This window comes from Molothrus ater, chromosome 12 (genome assembly GCF_012460135.2).
Source record: "Molothrus ater isolate BHLD 08-10-18 breed brown headed cowbird chromosome 12, BPBGC_Mater_1.1, whole genome shotgun sequence".
Taxonomy (NCBI): Eukaryota; Metazoa; Chordata; class Aves; order Passeriformes; family Icteridae; genus Molothrus; species Molothrus ater.
Window position 1 is genome coordinate 13898506 of NC_050489.2, and position 23104 is coordinate 13921609.

At 57.4% G+C, this 23104-nt stretch overlaps 1 protein-coding gene across 2 annotated transcripts; it reads right to left on the bottom strand.

The window, feature by feature from the left end:
• Window positions 1-6158: 6158 nt before the first annotated feature.
• FHOD1 (formin homology 2 domain containing 1) lies at window positions 6159-22471 on the bottom strand. 2 transcript variants are annotated; one of them, XM_036390462.2, is made up of 24 exons: window positions 22286-22471; window positions 16138-16244; window positions 15940-16004; window positions 14564-14631; window positions 14372-14477; window positions 13903-13997; window positions 13369-13480; window positions 13182-13276; window positions 12950-13093; window positions 12617-12831; window positions 12347-12457; window positions 12029-12052; window positions 11303-11356; window positions 10727-10893; window positions 9584-10476; window positions 9174-9326; window positions 8850-9032; window positions 8465-8584; window positions 8151-8312; window positions 7860-8050; window positions 7595-7787; window positions 7362-7515; window positions 7100-7276; window positions 6159-6599 (listed from the first exon to the last, which is right to left on the bottom strand). In XM_036390462.2, the coding sequence occupies exons 1-24, from the start codon at window positions 22469-22471 to the stop codon at window positions 6517-6519; spliced, it is 3858 nt and encodes a 1285-aa protein (XP_036246355.1). In that variant the 3' UTR covers window positions 6159-6516. The 2 variants fall into 2 exon arrangements, with proteins under 2 accessions (XP_036246355.1, XP_036246356.1); XM_036390463.2 differs by lacking the exons at window positions 11303-11356; window positions 12029-12052.
• Window positions 22472-23104: the final 633 nt, after the last annotated feature.

Sequence of the window (23104 nt, forward strand, 5' to 3'; positions counted from 1 at the left end):
ATGCTCAGTTCCTCAGCACCCAGAGCAGGCAGTGCTCTGCCACTCACGTACCTGGTGTGACTCTGGGGCTGCAGCAGGGTGAGCCATGCTGGGAGCTCAGCTCCTGGCTTGCCCCAGCAAAGCCTGGGGAAGCCCTGCCATGCAGTGCTGGGTGCCAGGTCTGTGCCACCTCCAGCAGCTGCTGGCAGGAGCTCCCTGCACCACCTGGCTGGGGGACAAAGTCCTCTCCTTCCCAGGTTAATTACACAGGGTAATTGCTGCCGCTGGGCTCGCTTTATTAAGCACCTGCTTTAATATTTCACCAAGTCTCCGTACTCGGTGATCCTTCGTGTGTCCCTGCCGTGGGCCTGACTCTTGGCACTCTCTGGGCTCTCACGTGCCATCACCAACACCTCTCCCTCCCTGGTGGAGCCAGGCCCTGCCAGCTGTGCTGCCATCAGCACTGGCTGCCCCACCAGACCCCCAAGCCCTGTGGTGGTGGCAGCACGTGCCAGGGATGCCTGTGCCATCCTCATTGGAAACAGCCTCCCTGGTACTGGCAGGAAACCACATTTCATCAGCAGGGATGGCAACAGCTGCAGAAGTACAGCGTGGAACAGGCTGGGGTGGTTTGGCTGGGGTGTGGTGGTGTCACCCAGCTGAGTTTGAAGTGCTCAAGGGAATGTTGGGAAGCCGGCAAGGTAGAGGAGGAGGAGGGATGCTCCCAACAGCATGGCCGCGGGCTCTCCCACAGGAATCTGCTTGCTTGCAGCCCTGGGCTACTGAACCTGATGAAAACAATAGAGGTGACCACAAAGCAGAGCCTCAGGGAACTTGGGCTTTGAAGAGGACCTGGTTAAACCTCACCACACATCACTTCACCTGGGCTTGAAAAATCCTGTTGGAGAAAGGTTGTTTTCCATGAGAGGCAATCCCTTACTGTGCTGGCCAAGTTGGAAGTGCTGGGGCACGCAAGGGAGTGGGGGCAGGGATATGGTGCTTTGCAGGGACAGACAGAATGTAGAGTCTGTACCCATGTCTGTATTTCACAGAGGGTAGATGTGGCCATTCCCAAATTGCAACATGAATTTCCACAACCCCTTGAGAGCTAGATTGGATGTTCATCCATCCATCCATCCATCCATCCATCCATCCATCCATCCATCCATCCATCCATCCATCCATCCCTGCATCCCTGCATCCCTGCATCCATCCCTTCCAGATCTCCTCACACATGGTCTTGGGATGCCCTGAGGTGGGACACCTCAGGATAGGTTTGTAGATAACTGGGGTGCTCTTTGTCACACCACTCAGGGCTTACTGTGGGTTTTCTCACCACAGGCCCCGTGTGGTGGGGCTGAACCAGCAGCACCATTTGCTGTCTCTGGCCGCTCCCCAGCTTTCCTCAGAAGGCTGGTGTGCAGTCAGGGTGACTGGTGGCTCTTCCCTTGAAGACAGTGCCTGGCCTTGTTCATCTGCCCATTGCCCAACCCTGAGGTGCCTCCCAGCTGCACCGTGCTGTTGGGAAATGCCGGTGATAGCCCCATTACCTTTTGACCTACTTGAGCTCTTCCGTACCCGTTCTGCTAATTACAGCTCACCTTTCACAGGGGAAGCAGGGCTGGTTCAACCACAGCCACCTCCCACACCTTTCCTGGGGCTGCTCGAGCAGGTCCCTGGGAGGGAGGACACACAAACCACATCTTCCTAGTGCTCCCCTTGCCCTAGGCTGTTCCTCCAGCTCCTGGAGCCTCCCATGACTAACAGGTTTTGAGATAATTGTTCCACTCCCTAATCTGATCTGCAGAAGATTCATGACATTGTTTTCAAAGTGCCATAAGCCATTTCCAGGGTCTCTAAGCCCATGAGGGTTGTGATTCATCCGCATGCTGCTGCCACAGGTACTTAATCTTCTCCAAAACAGCAAGTCCTTCTTCCAGGGCTATTATCTCCTCAGGAAACGCCACCCAGGCAAGCGTCTAACAGGCCACTTTTGCCTGTTCAGTGCTGATGGATATTTGTGCCAGCTCTTGCTTCCTCACAAATGCCATGAGGTACAGTCCTTCCCTGGGAGCAGCTGTCTCAGGAGAGGGGACCATGGGGCTGAGGCCTCCTCCTTCAATGTCACTTGAGGGCCGGGTACCCACCATGGACTGTCAAACCCACAGGAAAGGGGATGCTGCACTTGGAGCACAGGGGGCTCCCTGTCTCCCACACAATGTCCTCAAAATGCCCTTGAATGGACAGGGGTTCATCTGTCACAGTGAGGATGTGAGACACTGGAGCCCATTGGCATCTGGGTCTGGAGACAGTTCAGGGGTGACAAAGGCTGTTGCACCACTTGGAATTTAACTCTCATTTTGCCCCAAAGCATCTTGCAAAGGACAGTGATTAATTACTCCTGGCACCAAATATTTGTGTCCTACTACTGAACTTTGTGCAGTTGTCTTGGTTCTGGTTGAACTTTGCTACTGTAGTGGTAACTCTGTAATTTTGGCATTCTTTTCTGGGGAGCACAGATCCACAGGTGGCTGTGATTCAGCTAAGCCAGGTTCACCTCCAGGAAAGCCTTTCCTGCATCCAACATCCCTGTGATCCTTTCCCAAACCTAAGGCATGGGAAACTGAGTCTAAAAAATCCCAGCCTGGAGGCACTTCTCATGGCACAGCCAACCTCAGCCACAGCCTCCATGGAGCCACCTAAGCTCTTTGTTCTGGGATCTTTTTCCTCTTCTTCCCCAGCATTTTTCATTCCTTGTTTCCAGCTTAATTGACAAAGGACTTGCTTTGATCTTTCCTTATATTTTGAAGCTGTAAATCACAGGTGACCATTGGTCCTCATTGTCTGCTGCATTTGGTGCCATGTTGATGGAATCAGCCTGAGACCCAGGCTTTGATCCTCCATCTATAGGGGGTTTCCACACACCTCAGCTGGATGGTGGGCACAGCTCAAAGCTTTCCCCAGCAGCTGGGCAGGATCTCCTTTCTCCTGGGGTGCTGTGGCTGGAGCAGCTCCTTTGCAGAGTACCAGGGCTGCTCCCCAGGAGAGCCTTGCTGGCAGCGTGGAGCATCCAGCCAAGCACTGCCCCTGGGTCTGACTCTTTCCAGACCCCCTTGTCTTCAGAACATTCCTGCCTCTGACTTGTTTTTTCAGGTTGCACATGATCCCCAGGTATTTACAAAACACAGCTCAGTTTCCAGATGCATTCGTGGCTTTGGGTGGTTTCACCTTCTGCCCTGGCCAGGACCTTGTGTCACTGTGTCTGCACAGCCTTTGGCAGCCAGGCTTTCTGCACCACAGTTCTCCAAATCAGAGCTGATTTTGGGCTGCAGGGACCTTACTCCTTCAGTGTGGCTGTGAAACAGTGATTCCATCTCCACTAATACTTAGTGTTCTCCTGGGTCATGTGTGGTAGCATGCCAGGCTTCCTTTGGCAGCACAGCATCAACCTCCCATCTCCCATCTCTGCCCATCACAGAGTCTGTATCTCAGCACTGGAGTGATGGGGACAGGGGAAATGTGTCTCCCCCTTGGTCACAGGACAGATGCCAGGGGAAGATGACTGGGCCATGCTCCAGGTGACATTCTGCTCCCTCTGCTCCTAGGGAAGGTGGCAGTAGGTCACAGCAGCTGTGACCTGGTTCCTATTCCACGCCTCCATCCTGCTGGGGAAGGTGGTTGCAGAATGGAGCATGTTGTCAGCCTGAAGTTGCTTAAGAGGGTTGAGGCCAGGAAGTGGAGTAGGTGTCCTCCAGCTGAGGCAGGAGGAGGAATTTGGGGGGGGTGGGGGTTGTAGATGATCATAGTGCTTCTGGAAGGTGGCTAGGGTGCACCAGTATTTGCAAGAAGTGTTCAAGATGGTTCTGACCTGGGAGGAGAAGAGAGGTTGTGCTGTCACTGATGGTAATTGTGCTTCTCACACAAGGTGGTGGGGCTTCATGGCAACCACGAGGCCAGGACCATGGGCAATCCCCTACCCTGAGCTTGGGGGTGGCACTGGGGACATGCCCATGTAGCATGAAGCTGTAGCCAACCTCAGAGTGTGGCAGCAAACAGGATCCTGTGCTGGGACAGTCCCATGGAAAAGTTGGAATGGAGAAGGCAGGGAACATCTATCACAGTAAGGGTGGAAAATACAGAAGAGCAAAAATGCAACATAAAGTGGAGCCGGGCTCATTCCTGCTGTCCCCTGCTTCTCCCCACTGCCTGGAACGGGGCCAGGGCAGAATGAGGGCCAGGGACAAGCCGTGGAGACACAGCTGATCAGAGGGGACCGGAGCCTGTCCCCGCCGGCCAGACAAACAGCCAGGACCAAGGACGCGGCTGTCATTCAACAGGAGACATGAAAGAGGCAGGCTGTGTCTCTGGGTGGGGGGAGCAGGGTGCAGCCCCGCCGGGTGCCAGCCAGGGGAGAACAACAAAATGAAGCCCATTTTTGTTGGCGAGTCGCTGAAGAGCGAGCGGCGGGACACGGGGCATCCTTTCGGGACAGGAAGCGTCCTTTAGGGTGGCCTCGCCTGCGTGTGGCCACCGTGCCCCCTCGTGGCAGCAACACACAGCTCGTGGTCCCGGGCTGGCTGGGCAGGAGCCACGCAGGGATGGAGATGGATGAAGAAATGGAGGTGCTGGGTGCCATGGGGTGTCCTGCCCTTCATCCCCCCTCGAGAAGTCCACTGGGGCTGCAGCACCCCAACCCCATCTCTGTTAATGCTGCCTGAGGCCACATGTGTCCCAGGTCCCCACCAAGCCTCATCTGACTGCCCCAAACCCCCCTCAGCTTGCAAAGGTGCCTCCAGCATCCTGCCACCCCCTCTCCTTCTCAGGGGTCACCCCTGCTGGTCATATTTTTGGCATAAATGACTTGTGCTGTGGCCAAGCCAAGCACTTCAGGCGCCACTCAAGGGCAGCGTGTGTCCAGGGCCAGGCTGGGAATCCTGGAAATAACAGCAAGGCTGAAAAAAAAAAAAGGTGGAAAAACCCAAACACATTCCCCTGCACCCTGCCTCAGTGGTCCCCAGCAAGCCCTCAGGAGTAACAATCCTAGACTGTGACATATGCAATATCATTTTAGGTACCTGGAGTAGGTGCAGGGGGTCAAGAAGGTGCTTTCTCAGCCCCTTCTCCTTCCTCCTGTGGCTCACTGTTACCTGTCATAACCTCTTTGTCCTCTCTTTGCAGCACCAAGTCAAGCACCCAGAGGCCAGGAAAGCCAGACTGTATCTTGAGGCACTTCTGGGACACTTGCAGCTCTCAGTGTGGCATCTTGCTGCTTTCAGGGCCACTCAGGAAGATCTCAGACACTGCAAGCCGGGGCAGGCTGGCATGTCCAGCCTCGTGGGAGAGTAACAACCCTGGGCAGAGATAGCCAGGAGGAAAAAGCTGCCCTGCCCGGTGGAGTTTTTCTTCATTCCTTGAAGGCCACAGAGACCTGCTGTGCGGGATTCAGGGCTGGAGGCAGCGCCAGGGCAGCGCCGAGGTGGAGCTGTCGTGATGGATGATGTGACACCATTCCCAAAGGCCTCTACCACAGGTGAGAGTGCCCAGAGCACTGGCAGAGGGGGATGCTGAGAAATGGTTCCCACTGCGAGGAGCATCGTACCCAGCGTGGGGTTTAATCCGTGTCTGGCATGGCATGAGCCACACTGGGACAGGAGGTGGCAGGAACATCTCCCAGGCTCCCATGGGGACCGGCAGATGCTGGCCTTGGTGCATTTACAGGAACAGGCAGCCTGTCTTTGCCAAGCACTGGTATTTCTGAGGCTTGCAGCTGGGGGACACAGCTGCTGTGCCTTGGACCTGCCCCTAGAGGGGAACAACCACCCTGCCTCTGACCCAGGTCTGGGTCTGGCTAAACACCCCAGCAGAGGTTTGTAAAGGAGAGGTGAAGTGTGAGACAATTTTACTGTGCTGTGGCCTTGTGCTCGAGCCACTGCTCCTGTCCTTGAGCGTGCAGCCTTGAGCCTGGCAGCAGTCCTTGCTCCTTCTGGAAAAAATCCCCCAGCTGTCCTGGCACAGAGGGGATCATGCTGTTCCCAGAGGGACAATGGTGCCTACAAGCCACAGGGCTGACTGAGTGCTTGCCCCAGGCAGCAGGGTTGGGGTTGCAGGAGAAGGGATACTGGCTTGGCCAGGGAGGGAGTATCACATCATTCTGGCCTCTCAGGTACAGGAACAGGAGATGCTGGCAGCATATCAGATAATTTTATTGCCACAGCGGCTGTGGGCCAGGCCCAGTTCCCAGAGGGGATCTGAGTCCAGCCCCTTGACCGCTCTAATACTGTTGAGAAGATGAACCTCGAGCCTCCAAGCACGAGTGCTGAGCATCCTCCATCCCGGTCGCCATGGAGCAGCTCTGGGCCATCACTCACATTCTGCTCCCTGCACCTCTGGGAGCTGGAGGCCAGCAGGAAAAAGTGAGGTGAGGCCAAAGGTGCAGAGTGTGCCTTTCCTGGAACCACAGGGGCTGCTGGGGCTGCTGGCTGCTGGGGCTGCTTCCTGTCCTGGGGCTGCTGGCAGTGGGGAGCAGCCAGAGCCCCCTCAAACCTCCATGCCAGGCGCCCGCCCCAGGCCCAGGGCCTGCACCAGCTCGTCGGTGAGGCCACTCTTCAGCGTCCGCCGCACTGCGGGAAGAGCAGAGTGTGGCACTGCCAGCACGAGCAGCACTGGGTGCCAGAGTCCCCACACATGGGGGCCTGCTCAGGCAGGGACAGGGTAATGGGGTGCACTGGCATGGACTGGTCTCAGGGTACATCCCGTCTGGTGGGCTCAGCATGGCAGGTGACGGGTGGCCCATGGGGAAGGAGCCAGACAGGGCATGGGAACAAGGACACAGAGGACAAGGGATAGAGCACAGAGACATGGAGATGGAACAAGACAGTGACGGGGACAGAGATGAGAAGGAGTATGGGGATTGGGCAGAGCCTGGGAGGAGAGATGGGACAGGGCATGGCAAGAGAGACAAAGAGATGGAAAGGGTAAGGGGACAGGGACACAGAGCTGGGAAGAAGCATCTGAGCAGGGACACAGACATGGGACAGGGACATGGAAATGGGACAGAGTACAGGGACAGAGCGTGGAACAGAGATGGAACAGGGCACAAGGACACAGGAATGGGACTTACAGGACTTCCTATTGCCACGGGACCTCCTGCGCTCCTTGTTGGGGCAGGGTCGGGGGTTGGGATTGTGTGTCACTGATTTCACAAGCTGGTCCATGATTTCATCTGAAGCATCATCAGGTGAGCTGGGAACATCCTCCTGGGCTGGAGAGCCCTGGGTCGGGGTGCCATGCCCTGTTCCTGCATGGGGACAATGAGGATGCTGGCACCAGGTGCTCCCGGCCAGCTGGGCATGTCTTGAGTTCCTCTGCCATCCTGCTCCTACCCTGGCTGGCTCGGCTGCGGCGGGCAGGGATATCTGTGGGGGAGGTCAGCACAATCTTCATGCTCTCGTGACCCGCTTCCATCTGCTCCCTGGGGCTGCTGGACACCACGGCAGGCGGCAGAACTGCCTCGGCAATGCCGGAGAATTTCTCAGTCTGCAATAGGAGGAGAGGTTGGTGTTGGGGACATGGGGAGCGTCACCTCCTGCTGGCACCCAGGCAAGTGTCCTCGTACCTCGGTGATGAGCCGGCCCCGAGTTTTGTTGCGCTCGCGGTGGGCGGCGCGTTTCTTCTGCTGCTGCAGCACGCGCTCCCGGCAGGTGCGGTACTCCAGGGCAAACTCCTGCAGCAGTTTGCAGATGGATGTCACCTTCACATCCCGCACCGCGCTCGCTGGGTACCCCAGGTACAGCAGGAAGGAGTGAAACCTATGGGAACATCAGTCACGGAGGGCCACCAACAGGACTGCAAGGTTCCTGCTGTGTCCCCAAGCCACCAACCTGTTGAGGACACGCCTGTGCACCACCTTTAGGACGATGATGCGCTGGGTGCTGTCCTTGAGGAACTCTGTCAGCTTAGTCTTCAGCACTGGCTTGGTCTCATGCTTGGCAATCACCTTCAGGTTGTGCCAGGAGGCCCTGCACCTCCGCTCCAGCTGCACCAGGCTGTTGGCCAGCTCTTCAAAGTCAATCTGGAAGAGTGAGATGTCAGTCCTTGGCCATGCTGGTGTAGCTGGGCAGCCACAGGACCCACACCGTCCCCCTGCCCAGGTGTCACCTGCCTTGCCTCACCTTGGCAGAGCGGGTGATGGAGGCAATTTCTGAGTAGAGGTCAGTGGTTTCTGGGAACTTCTCTACCACCATCTGGCAGAGATGGTAGAGCAGGGACTGCCGGTGCACTGTGTCCTTCACTTCTGAGACCTTCTCCAGGTAGCCGAGCTCAAAGCCTCTGCTCTGAAACCCAATGGACTCAGCAGGGACTCTCGTCCCTACTCCAGCAGACCTCCAGTCTGCAGATCCACTGGGTCCCCACCAGCACCTCCCAGCTCCCCACAGACCCTTCTAGGTGCCCACAAACCATGGCTGGTCCTCACCCTGCTCCTCACCTGGGAACCATTCAAGAAGTTGCCCGTTGCCAGCAGCGTGGCCAAGATGCACTTGAATGTGTGATTTCTGGCCAGCTGCTCCATGCCTACCTTCAGATCAAAGAGCGGCTCTGCGATCTCCTGGGTGAGGGAGAAGCAGGTGAGATCCCTTGGCCACTCTCTCCCTTGGGAGCTTCAGCATTCACCCACGAGGACAACCACCTCCTGATCAATCCAAGCCCATGCTTGCCTTGGGGATCTGCAGCCCATCCCCAGCCATGCTGGGGCACCTCCCATGTTTGGATATGACTGTTCCTCACCAGAAACATGCTTGGCTCAGTGCTTAGCACTGCTGAGGTGTCAGCAGTGGGAGGGCAGAGGGGAGATGGGGTACATGGCTCCATACCTGCTCCAGGCTCTCATAGTCCAGCTTGAAGGCCCAGAGCTGGAGCCTGGCCGTGAGGTCACTGATGGAAGACAGGGAGAGCAGGAACTGCTCTGCAGAGCCCAAAGGAACATCAGGATTGGCCAACTGGGCCTCCTGGATCTTCTGTTTTTCCTCCTCAGTTGGGACCATGGTTAGGATTTTCTGGAGCAGGGAAAGAGGGATATGTCAGTCTCCATATGTAGGATGTGTCACCCCAGGCATCATGGCATGGATGTTGCCTAGCCTGGGGAAATGACCTGCAGAGGACCTCAGAGGAGCTGAGCCTGCTTCTCTTGTGCTCACCTCAATCCCTTCCTTACTGACTGCAAACTCATCAAAGTTGAGCACGGCTGTCTTGATTATATGGACGGGCGGCAGCACAGTGAGGCCAATGTTGATGGCGTTGCTCCTCTTGGGGTCCAACACCACCACCACCTTCTTCCCATCAATGGCTTTCTGCAAACAGGACAGGATGGATGGGGACAGCCAGGCAAAGGGCTCACCTTCGTGAACTTATGAACACAGGGAACCAAACACAGATGAGGCCTGTGAGCCAAACCAAATCTGGGCACTGCACATAATCATCCCCACTGAGCCTCCAGGCTTCTGGTGCCCATCCTTGAGAGAGGGTAGGGGTAACAGGATCCCCACAGGAACCCACAGCCTTCCTCCCACCCCTCAATGCCCCTCCGCCAATGGGTGCCCACTGGTACCTTTGAGGTTGGCGCTTCCTTTGACCGTGACTCAAAGAGATGCTCCAGTTTCGCAGTATTGACCTCGACATTCTGCAGGGATGCCCAAAGTGTCCCCTGGCCAAACCTGCCAGTCCCCACAGTGCCATCCAGCTGCTTCAGCTCTTTCCAGAAGAGCTTCACTGTCCTCTTCTTCTTGGCCTCAGAGGGGCCATCTGTTGTTGAGGGACCTGGCAGCCCTGGTGGGGGTGGGCAGCCGGGGACTGCAGGAGGTGGAGGTGGTGGTGGTGGGCAACCAGGGATGGCAGGAGGTGGTGGTGGTGGTGGTGGTGGGCAACCAGGGAGGGCAGGAGGTGGAGGTGGTGGGCAACCAGGGAGGGGAGGAGGTGGAGGGGGAGCCATGAATGTTCCAGCACTCATTGCTTCAATGCCAGGATGGAGGAAAGACCCGTTGGTCATTTGCCCCGTGTCCAGGATGTCAAAATCTTCTTCTTCCCCCAAGTCAGTGAAGTCCATGTCCTTGATCTTCAGCTGCACAGGGATGGTCTCCAGGCGCTCCCATGTCAGCTCCGTTTCCTTTTTGATGGGCATCATCCCAGTGCTCTCCAGCTTCTGTGTGTGGGTCTCATCATCTATGCTGGACATGGCACGTACCAGCTTGGCATGGGCGCTGGCTACTGGCCCATCTGGAGCCCTGCCACGGGGCCGGGCACTCTCCTGCTCCTGGCTGCTGCTTCCCTTGGTGTCCATCTCCACCTCACCCTGGATCTGGGGGGATAAAGGTATTTCATGGAACACCTTCTCCCTCCCTGACTCCGAGGAGCCCTTGGCATAGAGCATGTCCAGCATAAACTTGGTGTCAGAGGAGATGGTGCTGCAGGAGTCAGTGATGTCAGATCGAGCCAAACAAGACCCTGCAGGGAGAGAGGGAGAAGCTGGAATAATCTGCTTGGAGGGGGCAGGTGGTGCTGACTCAGTGTAGAGCTGGAGTCCTGCTCTGCAGTGAGGTGTGCTCAGATGCCAGCATTTTGAGCAAGGAGGTACGACCAGCTCCTCCAAGGCTCTGTGTGTCACAGATACAGGCATGGGATGGGGACTGAGGGGCCACTAATCCCCACCCAGGGACCCAGATGAGCTGGGAACACACACCCTGGCAGCACCTACTTATGCTGGGTGGCTCCATCCCGGGATCGCAGGTGCCATGGTCTCTTTCCCATGCAAGAGCAGTAGGATGCTCCAGTGTAGTATCGCTAAGGACGTCGAGCCGTCCCTTGGCCATGGAAGAGATCTTCTCCTTCTGGGCTGCAGCCAGGTTCTCCAAAAAGCGAGCTCTGCAAGATGGGGTGGATGTTGGCCAAAAACAAAGCAGGGATGGGGACAATAGGGACAACTAGCGAACCACACCATGCCACACTGAAGAGGCAGTCCCACAGCACAGAAACCCCCTGCACTGGTCACAGCTCATCGGGGACACCAAGGATTCAACCTCCTCTGAGCCCTGCAGAGAGAGGTGATGGCCCCACAGCTGTGCCAACAGGGTGCTGCAGTCACCAGTTGGTCCCAACAGACCTGGTGCTCAGTGCAACCCTCGTCCAAAAGCTGCAAAGGAAGGCACCAAGGCAGAGACTTGAGGGCATGATCCTGCTCCTCATGCCCTGGGTGGCCAGAGCCCAGATACCTCCAGCCGGGTACCACTCCAAGGAAGCGCATGCCTGGAGACACACGCATGCCTCTACTTACTCAAACTTCTTCAAAATAGGCTTGTCCCCATGCGAGGAGGGGGCATCCTCCCGCCTGAGGGAAAACAGGGGTTAGCTCCCTCTGCTGGCAGTCCCCCGGGGCTCGTGCATCCTGCACACACCCACCTGGCAGCCCTCCAGCATGGAACCCTTGCCCCATGGCCCCAGGGTTCACAGGGAGCCAGGAGAGCCCTGGCAAGTCCCCTCCGGCCCAGGCACCACGTGGCATCAGGTGCTGGAGAGATGGGACATTGTCCATCACCTGGAGAGGGCTGTGCCACCCCCAGCAAGGACACCTCACCCCAAAGCAGGGATCAGAGCGTGCCACATCCTGTGGGGTGGTGGGGGAGTGGGTTGGGGTCCCACAGGTAGGACTTGAAGGGGAGAGGCAAGGGATGGGGGCAGCAAGGTGAGTGCAAGTGACTGCTCCCCCACAGGATAGGGCAAGGGAGAATTAATAGGACATCAAGCTGAAAGAGAGTAGGTTTAAACTGGGTATTAGGAAGAAATTCCTTCCTATGAGGCTGGTGAGACACTGGCATAGGTAGCCCAGAGAAGCTGTGGATGCCCCATCCCTGTAAGACCAGGCTGGATGCTTTGAGCAATCTAGTGGAAGCATTGGAACTAGATGATTTTTAAGGTCCCTTTCAACCCAAATTATTCCAGGATGCTATGATTCTATGATCATGCTGGGAGGGAGCATGCACGTGCAAAGCCAGGCACTTACCAGACAGGGGCAGTTTGGTGCAGCCTGCAAAAGGAAAGACAGAAAGAGTGGGCAGAGGAGAGGGCAAGCATGGGCAGAGAGGAGAATGAGGAGCTGGAGCAGAGCTGTGCATGCCCGAAGGATGCCTTGGAGCCCCTGGCTGGACCCTTTGATACTTGCTGCCCCCTCATACATCTCTCCAGCTCCAGTACCCTCCCAGACTGTTTCCCCAAGGGGAAAGGCAGAGTGTGCCCTGGGATGGACACACCTCACGCTCCTGGGAGCCCACCCTGCTGCCCTGGGGGACCTCCATGCCCCCAGCCCCCCCTGGCTCCTTACTTGTAGATGCTGCGCTCTCCTGGGCCCGGGGGCTGCTCCTTCTCAGCCGGGGAGGAGGCCAGGGCCAGCCGCACGCTGGACGTGCTGTTGTAGATGCTGGCGGGACAGGGTCTGGAAGAAGTTGACAGGGACTGAGAGCAGGTCCCAGTCCCACAGGACTGCTCTCCACCCTCACACCAGCAACGGATCCAAGTGCTGCTTATGCGGCATCTCGGTGTCTTCACCATCCCAGGAGCATCCCCACCACAGAACACCTCCAGCTGTACTTACTGTGCTGGGCTGCTTGGTGCAGGGATAGGCAGGGTGTCCTCAGCTGGGGGCTCCTTTGGAGTGTCAGGAGACCCCAGCAGTGGCTGGGCATCAGCACTGGGATCCTGGGAGCCACCCTGGGATCGCCACCCACGCCGGCCCTCATCTGTCCTCCTCCGCTCTTTGCGTCCCCCTGAGGGTGGCTCTTCCACATCATCCTCCAGCTTGAGAGCACTCTGTGGAGGGACCAGGGGCATGGCACTGGGCACAGCAGCATCCCTGCCACCCCATGCACTCACCCTCCCTGCTGGAGGCAGGTAGTACATGGCCAGATCCTTTTGGAGCCCCACTCACCTCGTAGATTGTGAACTGCTGCTTCAAGTCAAGGTCGGTGCCCTTGCTGCCCAGGTACTGCTGCACCACCTGCTCCATGCCCTGCTGCTCCAGGCAGTCAGTCACATCATAGAAGGTGTCCTGGTCTGGGAGGGCTGCCAGCGTCTGGGCAGAATCAGAGGGATGCTGCTGGCACTGGGGTGACCCACACTGAGCCCCAGCAGTGTGGCACCACGGGGACACCCCCACAGACCTTGTTGATCAGTGTCATGGTGAACACCAGCAGCTCTGTGTCAGCCCCGTTGCGCTGCTCCAGGATGGCCATTAAGTTGGACCACGGACAGGCACCTGGGAAAAGAGGGATGAACAGGTGACATGCAGGCTGGGAGGGGACACTGTCCCCCAGCAGGGACCTCGCAGGAGGCTGGAGCTGCGCTCACCTCTCGCCTGGTCCACGGCATTGACGGCGCGGATGAGCAGCAAGGCGTTGGGCTCTGTGTACTCCACAAACACCAGGAGCAGCTTCAGTGCCATCTTCACCACCAGGCGAAACTGGGACAAGGGATGGCAGCTGGGACAGCAGCAGTGACAGGGGCCTGCCAGCGTGCTGCTGGGGCACTGTGGGGTGGCTGTGCCCATGCCCCAGGACTGGGAGCTTTGCCGTGGGGCCAGGGACCTGCAGCTGTGAGGCTGATGGCTGAGAGGCACTGGGAAGGGACCTAGAGCAGGAGTGTCTTACTCAAGCTCTGTGCCTGGGAATGTGGTCACATCAGGATAGGGAGGTCTGCAGATCCTGGGTGACTCCCAGAAGGCTGGGAGCAGGACCCAACACAAGCAAAGATACCAGAGTACCAAGCCCAGAGGCAGAGAGTGAAGGCACATCCTCTGAGGGATGGTTCAAGGGGACAGCCACAAGCAGGGAAGGGGATGCAGTGGAGGGCACAGACAGCCCCCCAAGAGCAACAGGCACTCACTGGGCTTCCTGAGAGTGTGTACAGCCACTGGACAGTCTCATTGTGGTTGATGACACCCTGCATTCCATCCACGAAGAGCATGATCTGGCTCAAGGCTGCAAGGCAGACAGTGGGCAGGCTGATGCTGCAGCAGGCAGGGGTTGGGAATTCCCATCCCTGCACAGCATCACTGCAGCAAGGGCAATGTCTGGCTGCTGGGAAGGCAGAGTAGCCCTGGCAGACTTTGTGGCTTGCTCACCCTGAATGCCAGCCTTCCTCCCTGGGGACAAGCATAGAATCCTGGAATGCTTTGGGTTGAAGGGACCTTAAAGACCCATTCCAACTCCCCTGCCACAGGCAGGGACACCTTCCATTAAACCAGGTTGCATAAAAGACCCATCCAACCTGGCCTTGAACACTTCCAGGGATAGGGCACCCACAGCTTCTTTAGGGAACCTGCTCCAGAGGTGCCCTGTGCCCAAATACCAACCCCGGAGGATGTAATTTTGGTAGTTCTGGTCAGCCTCTGTCCCCACTTTGATCAGGCACGTCAACCCCTCCAGGTTCACAAACTCTGGCACCAGGTCCTTGTCCTCCTGAGGGAAGAAGGCCAAGTGTTACTGCAGTGTGGCAGCCAGCCCTGAGGGAGCCCCTGTCCCCCACCACACCAGCATCACCTCACCTGGAAGAGCTGCTTCAGGGAGAAGAGGGACCTGCGCAGCTCGGGCCCCCGTGAGTTGTACAGCTTCTCTGGGAGGAAAGGAGAGATGTGGTGTGAGTGGCTCACTGCTGAACTGGGGCTTCCTGGGAAAGCCCCTCATCCTGACTTATCCTGATCCTGATCTCTGTGCCATCACCCCAGCACTGTCCTGGCTGTGGGACACAGTGGCTGGGAGCAGCTGCTCTAACACAACTACATATTTCAGCCCTCTCACTTTCCTATTTCCTTTTTTTTGCCCTCTTTTTCTGACCAGCAATGACACAAATATCCCCTCTGGTTTCCTTTGCAGAACCTAAACAGGAACAGAGGCAAGAGGTTGAGCTACTTTTAGCCATCCCTCCCTGGGCACAGCCATGTCATGGTTCCAAAGTTCCCAGCAGCCTCGGAGCTTGGGAAAAATCCACAGGATAGGAAGGCCAGTAGTGTGACACAGGTTGCTCGGGGACAGGACTGTCACTGGGGTGGAGACTATGTGCTTTTGGGGGTGTGCCTGCAGGCAGGAGCCAGCGTGGAGCAGCCAGGGCATTGGGAAGCTGGAAGGCCCCATGAAGACACCAAGGCCATTGGGAACCAGCACTTCCCACATGCAAAAACTGAGTTAGCCACATATCCCAACTTATTTGGGTCAGGCTTAAAGCTGCAACAAGCTAAAAACAAGATGTCCAAGTAGTCCTCCAGATATGCCCTGTAAAACACAGTGTCCTGGCAGCCTCCTCCACTTGCTTATCAGCTTGTCAGAGCTGGGAGGGAAGGCAGAGCTGCTGGGAGGAAAAGCAGAAGAGCTCAGCGCTCAGACAGAGCCTGGGAACTGCTGGCAAAGAGCACGACCATGACCCTGACCCTGGGCTTCCTGCCCCTTCCTGCATGGTTCAGCTGCAGCCCTGCACAGTCAGCTGATGCCCATCTGGCATCACTCTTCTCAGTGCTTGTTTTCCCCCTGCCAAAGACAAAAAAAAGGCTTGAGACTCCTGAAAATTTTGCAGGACCTCAGAGCAGGCTTTCTGAACCATGGCAGCACTTTCTGCTGCGCAAGAGCCCTTTGTTTATGTCTTCACAGCTATATTTAGAGCTTGCCTGAGTGACCCAGAATAACTGCAGTGGGTGGTGGGCTCCCAGCCCAAGAGGCAAAAGTCCTGATCTCTGAGGATGGAGGGTATTAACCCAGCGGGTACCCCACGAGGACCACATCCCCTGATCTCTGGGAGGGGTTATGGGGTGGAAGCAGCCCTCTCCATCACAAAAACCCTGGCCAAAACTCACTGCAGAGGCCAAACCTCCCCCATCCAGGGCAGTGGAGCTGCTGGACCAGGCTGGAGGAGAGAGCAGCCCTGACTCACCGATGATGGCGTGGACTCGGACGGAGAGCTGCGTGCGCAGGATCAGGGTCGGCCGTCTCCCCTTCCTGAGGTGAGGGAAAATGTGCTGTGAGTGCCTGCAGTGGGACCACCCCAACCCCTGGCTCTTTGCCCATGGTGTACACACACATGTGGGGTCCCCTGTGTCCCCACATGGCTCAGGTACCCCATGTGCCCTACCTGACCTCCTCGTAGAAACCCTCCAGATCATCCTTCTGTTCCAGCAGGGATAAGTCAAGGTCCAGGTAGTGTCCAGAGGGTGAGACCTGCAGCGTGCAGTCCTCCAGCTGGGGATGCAGACAGCAAGGCTGAGTGCCCATGCCCACCACAGGCCTACAGGCTCCCAGAGCATTCCCAGGTCACCCTCCCACTCACACCAAACTCAGTTGGCAGACACATCCTGCAGTGGGGTGGCATGTCCCACCTGTCCGCAGCCACTGGCTCTGCAGGGAGATGTCCCAGCACCTTCTGCCTCAGCCTGGCGCTGATTGTGGAGAAACATGGAGCCCCAGGCAGGAAAAGGTTGAGTGAGGGCAGTCCTGCCAGCATTGAGCTCCTTGGCAATCCCTGGGTGGGAACCATGGCAAGAGGTTGATTGGCTCCCTGGGGCTCCCCGTTAGTCAGCAGGGGCTCAGCTGGGGCAGGATCCATCTCCTCCCAGAGCTGGCAAATTGCCCCTGCCTGCAGGGACTGGGTCTGAGGGAACTGTTGGGCACCCAGCCCAGACAGGGACCCCCCAAAGCAGTGCAAATCTCTGGGATGTGCCCTGGCTGACACACCCTCTGACTCAGCCCAGAGCCACGTGGCATCTTCCATCAGAATTGGATAAGCACAGCCCTGAGACAAGGCTGGGGCAAGGGGCACCTTCCCAGAAAATCCATGCACAGCACCCATGGTGCACGGCACCCACAAAGTCCTGAGGTACCCTGGAGCCAGCAGCACCCCACAGCACCCAGCCAGGTCTTCTGGGACACGGCAACTCACCCTCAAGGCATGAGCAGAAGCAGAGGGAGGGCAGTGCCAGCACCCTGCCTCCCCTGCACATCTGGATCTGTTCCTAAAGCACTTGCAACTCCCCTGCCCCACCCTCTCCCTGCTCAACCATCTCCAAGGAACACATCTGCAGGGCAGGAACTGAGGACTGGGGATAAAACCCCATTATTAAAGCTGCTCTTGTGCAAACAAAAGCAGCAATCGGGGAGAGAAGTGGGGATCCATCAGCCATCTAAAACCCCACCTCAATTTCAACCCCAAATTGCAAAAGCTCCAAGCACAGTCCTGTGGCTGAGGAGCTCAGATGGGAACAGTCACAGCTTCTCTACCTTTCCCATCAATGCCTTTCCCCACTGTGGCCCTGGAGATCCCACTGCAATATTGGGTATGCCTCCTGTGTCTCACTGGGATTCTTTTCCATAACATTCCCATCTCCTTGCATCCCAGCATTGGGCACAAGCTCACACATATGAATTCACTGTGAGTGTGACTTTAATACCACAGGGTAAAGTCAAATGACACATTAATTGAAGTAGTTAACATGGGCAATTTGGCAGGGCACTGTTGTTGGGTTGGACATTGCTGGCCACGCCAGCCAGCCATGGCAATGTGCAGCAAACACAGGCTTGGCAAACACAGCACCTGGCACTGGGCAGGTACTCCTGGCTTCCAGCTCTGCCTTCACAGCGTCAGTCCCTAACAATGACCCCACACAGGGTTTGCTCACTGGGGAATGCTTCAATCCCTCCACTGGGACAGGCTGTCCTGCATCCCTGCATCGACCTGGACATCCCTGCATCCACCCAGCCAATTCCTGCGTACTCCTGGGCATCCTCCCAGACATCTCTGTATCCTCCTGGCCAACCCCTGCATCGCCACTGGCACCTCTGCCAGCCTCCTGGGCATCCCTCAGGCATCCCTGTATCCACCTAGGCACTCTAAGTCAGCAAAGAGCAAATCACCCTCAGAACAAAAGCCTTGCCTTCTCTGGGCTGCCACAGCCCCAGCAAGCCAGAGTTAACATCCCAGCTCCTCTGGGGCTGCTGACATGTCCCAGCTGTGGGGGGAGGCCAAGCCCCTGGGACCTGACCCTGTGTATTTCCCGTGTGAGCTTGGCAACGTTTCCCACTAGGGATGCTCCAAGCCCTGGGCCCTGGCTTGGCTGTGGCCTCCCTGGGGATGGGGAGAGGCCATCCCAGGCTCCTGCAGCCCTGCCAAAAATCCCGGGCAGCACTTCCACACCAAGGAGCAGCAGCTGCCCCAGGGCCAGGGGTTATTCAGACAGGGGGTTTATACCCTGTAGGATCAAGCTGAGGTCTCAGTGTCATGGTGCTGGGGGCAGCAAGTTGGGGTCACAGGTTACTGACAGCTCCCAGTGCAGGGTGGCTCTGGTTCATCTGTCTCCTGCCTGGTAAACCATTACAAAATGAACCAGACTTTGAGGGCAATGGGGACTTGAAGGCAAAACAGAGCTGGGAGAGGAGAGTATCCCACGCTCACACATGCAGCCCGTGGCTCCTGGGAGTCCCAGCCACCCTGCAGCAGGATGGATGCCCTTCATCCATTCACAGGGAGGTTCTAGGGTCTTGCTGAGGACATGATGCTCGTGCCAACCCTGATGTAGAACAAGGATCCACAACCTGGAAAAGGATTCTGTCTGTGTTGAATGCCCCATCCCTGGAAGTGTTCAAGGCCAGGGTGGATGGGACTTGGAACAAGAGCTCTAATGGAAGGTGTTCCTGCCCATGGCAGTGGCATGGAACAAGATGATCCCTTTAAGGTCCCTTCAAATCCAAACTGTTCCAGGATTCAATGGGACTGTGATGGAAACCTCCTCACCTCCAATATGGAGACATTGTCCATGCACAGACGAACTCACACCACCCAGCACAGCATCACATTTTCCTGCTCACCCCTATCGCAGCATCCCCACATGCTCCAAGGCCAGGCAACAAATATCCTCTTTATCTGTCAGCAAAGGAAACACTTTTACCACTTTTACCCCCTTTCTAACACTTTCTTTTTGCACAATTTCTCAGCATCGCTGCAGCTCTTCTAGAAAGGCTGTGGGGAAACTACAGGAAAAATATATTATTTAAATATAGTAGGCAGCAGTTAAACACAAGGCACTGACATGTCAGAAAGAACATCATCAGCTGCTGCTCTTCCTCCCAAAACACACAGGGGGGCTGATGGTTTGTAGAGTTACACGAGCCACAGGACCCACCCCAACCCCAACCCCAACCCCAGCCAAGTGCATTCACCACAATTTAGTTGCAGGGTTAAGAGGGGTGTCCTTTGCCACGACACTCAGGTGCTTGTCCACTCCTGCATGATGGATGGCAGCAAGTGGATGAGAACACTGCCACTGCCTTATCATGGGGGCAGGAAATAATACCCAGGCCAGGAGGGATCTCTGGAGGTCACCCAGAGTCAGCCCAGAAGTGCCAACTTTCTTCCCTCTGGAAGCTCCTCCAGCTGGGCTCATTGCTCATTAACAGATCTCCTGCTGTTTATCAGCAGACCTGTGGCAGTGGGAGGAGCCCAGTCCCAGGCAGCAGTTGGTGTCCTGGAAAAGCCGTGGCATGAGTGCCTGGCTGCAGCTCCCTTCCTGGGATCCATGCAGGGATGGTGTTGGGAGCTGGGGAGTGCTGGGAGCTGCTGAGCACCAACACTCAGTGCTGCTGACCCCTCCTCACCGCTTTCCTACCATCCAGGGGTGAAGTGGGGCAAAGACCCTCACCAAAGCCCTCCTCAAGCCTGTTAGGAAACAGAGGGCAACAGGGCTGTGGGATGGGGATTGCTCACTTCACACACAGAGATTGCCCCACCGGCACCTCTGTTGAGTACAAGAGCTCTCAGCAAGTTTATGGCACTGAGGCCAGCGAACTGTTTGCTCTTCCCAGATTTCCGGGGGAGGAAGGAGAATGCAAAACTCTAGCCTGATGGGTTTTGCAATTGTTTGGAAAAATCCCCAGATTCAGAGGTGAGATAGTGCTCAAGGGAGCCGCAGGAGCATTTGGGGACTTAAAGGACAGCCAAAAAACCTGCCCTGTCAAAACCTGCCTGCAGAGGTTCAGAGAATGGCCACGCCCTGCCCAAGCATCACCCAAGGGTACTAGAAAAATGCTGGAAAGTGGAGAAGATAGTATCAGCCTGGAGGCAAACAATGCAGCAGCAGCAAACAAAGCAGGAAGGTATTTCCAAGCAAACACACTTCCCGGAGAGCATGAAAAAGTCATCAGTGACAGGTCCTGCTCAGGGAGAGGAAGCACCAAGGGTGTCATGGGGCAGGACAGGCTATTCAAGGCATTGATGCTTGCACCAGAAACCTCTTGCTCATCATCTCTAAGCTGTTCCCAGCACAGGGAGCTGCTTTGCTGGGCCCAGCAAGGGTAGGGCTCAGCTGCTCTGCCATGGCAGCTCATCCCCTGGGTGCCAGCAGCTCAATCTTCCTCCAACTATGAGGGTACCCCAGCCCAGCTCCCTCCTGGCTGCTGAATCCTCTTCCAGTGCTCTGCAGGTCCAGGCATGCTGCCCAGCAGGACAAACCTGGCACCAGGCATTCCCAGTTGAATTTTTTTACAGCCAGTTCCTTGGGAAAATCTGACTGTTCATTTACTAATTTTAGGGCGGTGACTAATGGAGCTGAGTGCTACCTGGCACAAAAGGCACCAGGGGAGGCTTTGGCTGGTCATGCCAGGGGAACAACATCTGCATGGCTCCAAGGGTGCCAGCTCTGAATTTCAACTGAGCTGGGTGGCTTGAGAGACTGACCTCACTCCACAGGCTGTAAATCCCAGTGCAGGAGGCTCCCAATGAACACAGTTGCTCATGCAAACCCCAGCCAGCATCCCAGCTTGTCAGGTGGGACATTCTGCAGCCCTTGCTGCCTCAGAGAGCACTGTGTGATAAAGGCATCATGGTTTATAATCTATATAATCCAGAAATCTGGTTTATAAACCCAGAACAGGATCCAGGCGGTTCACCTGTGATTTCACCAAGAGTCATGGGATGATATGAGGAAACTACGGGGAAAAAAATATCCAGAGCTTGGATTAGGTAGAGAACAGAGCCTGAAAGCCCAGGATCAACACCCTTCTGCTGGGCACAGGACCTCCTTGCAACGCTCCCGCCCTCGGGAACGCAGTGTCCAGTGTCCCCTCCCCCTGCCCCGTGCCACCATGGCAGCACTCCGGGCTGGCGATCCCGTTACAGCCAGCTCCTGCCCAGGGAGCACAGCACACGCATGAAATTTGAGTTTGCTCCATTCGTCATGTCTCCAGGCTGTTTGTTCCCAAACAAACTCCCTTTAGTCACCGCCTAAAAATCCCATGACGGCGACATGAGACGCTGCTTCTTTGCTCCAAGAAAAATGAAAAGGGGAATAAACGGGAGGGGTTTTTTTTTGGTGCAGGCAAAGTCTCGAAGTGATCCCCTCTCCCCTGGAAGGCCAGCAAGCTCAGTGTCGGGCACACCGAGCTGAATTTCCCCCTCCTGTCGCTCCATCTCTCTGCTCTAGCTCTGAGCAGAGCTCCCCCCAGCCAGCCGGGGCTCCTGCCTCCCTTCCCTGCACTCCTGTGGTGCTGCAAGACGAAGATGCTCAGCTATTGCCAAGCTCTGCTGGGTCCCGCTTTCCTGAGGAAGAAAACAAGCCTGTCCCCATCCCGAGAAGGATGCTCCGAGAGCATCACATCCACAGGAGATAGGCAGGGAGGGTGCCCTGTCTCCCGTGTCTCCTCCACTTCCCAGCCCGAGCCAGACTTGAGGACACACAAACAAGACACGGTGCCTCGCTTCACGTTCGGCCTCCTGCCTTCCTCCCAGCTGAAGGAAATTGCTCAGCGTGCATTTCCGTACTGCTCTCCGCTGACAAAGCTGCTGCCGGACCGGTGAGATGAGGGGCTGGTGGCCCTCCGCCCCCACCATCACCGCCCCAAGCTCCAGGTGCCGCAGCAAGAAGCAGCACTGGAAGGGTCCCAGGCGGAGCGGTGTGCTCCGCTCCGGCTTCCCGGCGTGGAAGTGCGAGGCCGGTGGGGAACACGCTGCCTGCCTCAGCCCCAACCACATGGGGATGGACGCCTGCCCTCATCCTGCTTCCCCCTGCCAGGGTTCCTGCCTGCCCTGAGCAGCACATCCTCTTCCTCCCGCCGACTCATCGGGGCCGGCCGAGGCTGGCATCTCCCGCAGGAGCTCACAAACCCCGCCGTGACTCACACCGGGAGCGCTGCCGGGGACACACAGTCCGATCCCTCGCCCCCCGGTCCCCTCCAGCCAGCCATCCCCACCCGCTCCCCCGCACGGCGCTTTCCCCGCCGTCCCCGTCCCTGCTCACCGGCAGCGGGGCCCCGACCAGGCGGTGCAGCGCGGGCAGCTGCGCCCCCAGGGCCAGCGCCTCCTCCACGGCGTAAACCGGGGCTCGTCGGGGCTCCGGGAAGCTGCCGAAGGCGAAGGGATCCGCGTCCTCCAGGTACTGCACCCGGCATGGCACCGTCGCCTCCGCCGCCTCCACCACCGCCATGGCCCCGCCGCGGCCCCGCGCGACGCCCGGGGCGGACACGGGCTCGGCCCGGCCCCTCCGCCCTCCCCGTCCCGGGAGAGGCCGCTCCGTGCTCGGCGCTCGGCGCGCCCTCCCGCGGGCGCGTCCAGGATGGATGCTCCGGGCACCGGGATGCTCCCGGCTCTGGGGGGCTTCACTGGAATGCTCTGGCTTCAGGGGTGCTCCAGGATGGATGCTCCAGGCTCTGGGGGGCTCCATCAGGGCCCCTCGGTATCCAGGATCTGCAGACCCCAGGTTGCTCTGGTGTCAGGGGTGCTCCAGGCCCTGTGGGGCACCACTGGGATGCTCCAGGATGCTCCAGGCCTCATGAGGTTCCAGGCTGCTCCAGGGGACCGGGTGGGTTGGGTCACCCCAGGTGAACTGGAGCACGGGTGGGCAGCTGGGCTCCATCTCCCCATCCTGGGGCAGGGGGGAAGCAGCACAGGATGAGCTTCCTGGATCCAGGGGTGTTGCGGTGCCACTCTGGAAGTGGGGCATACTGAGCTCAAACTGCAAAGCACAGCTTGTGTAAAATCCATTTTACTTTCTTTTTGGCAGATTACCTGGACAATGACAATGATCAGATGTGATGGAGTGGTGGGCAGGGAGCTTTCC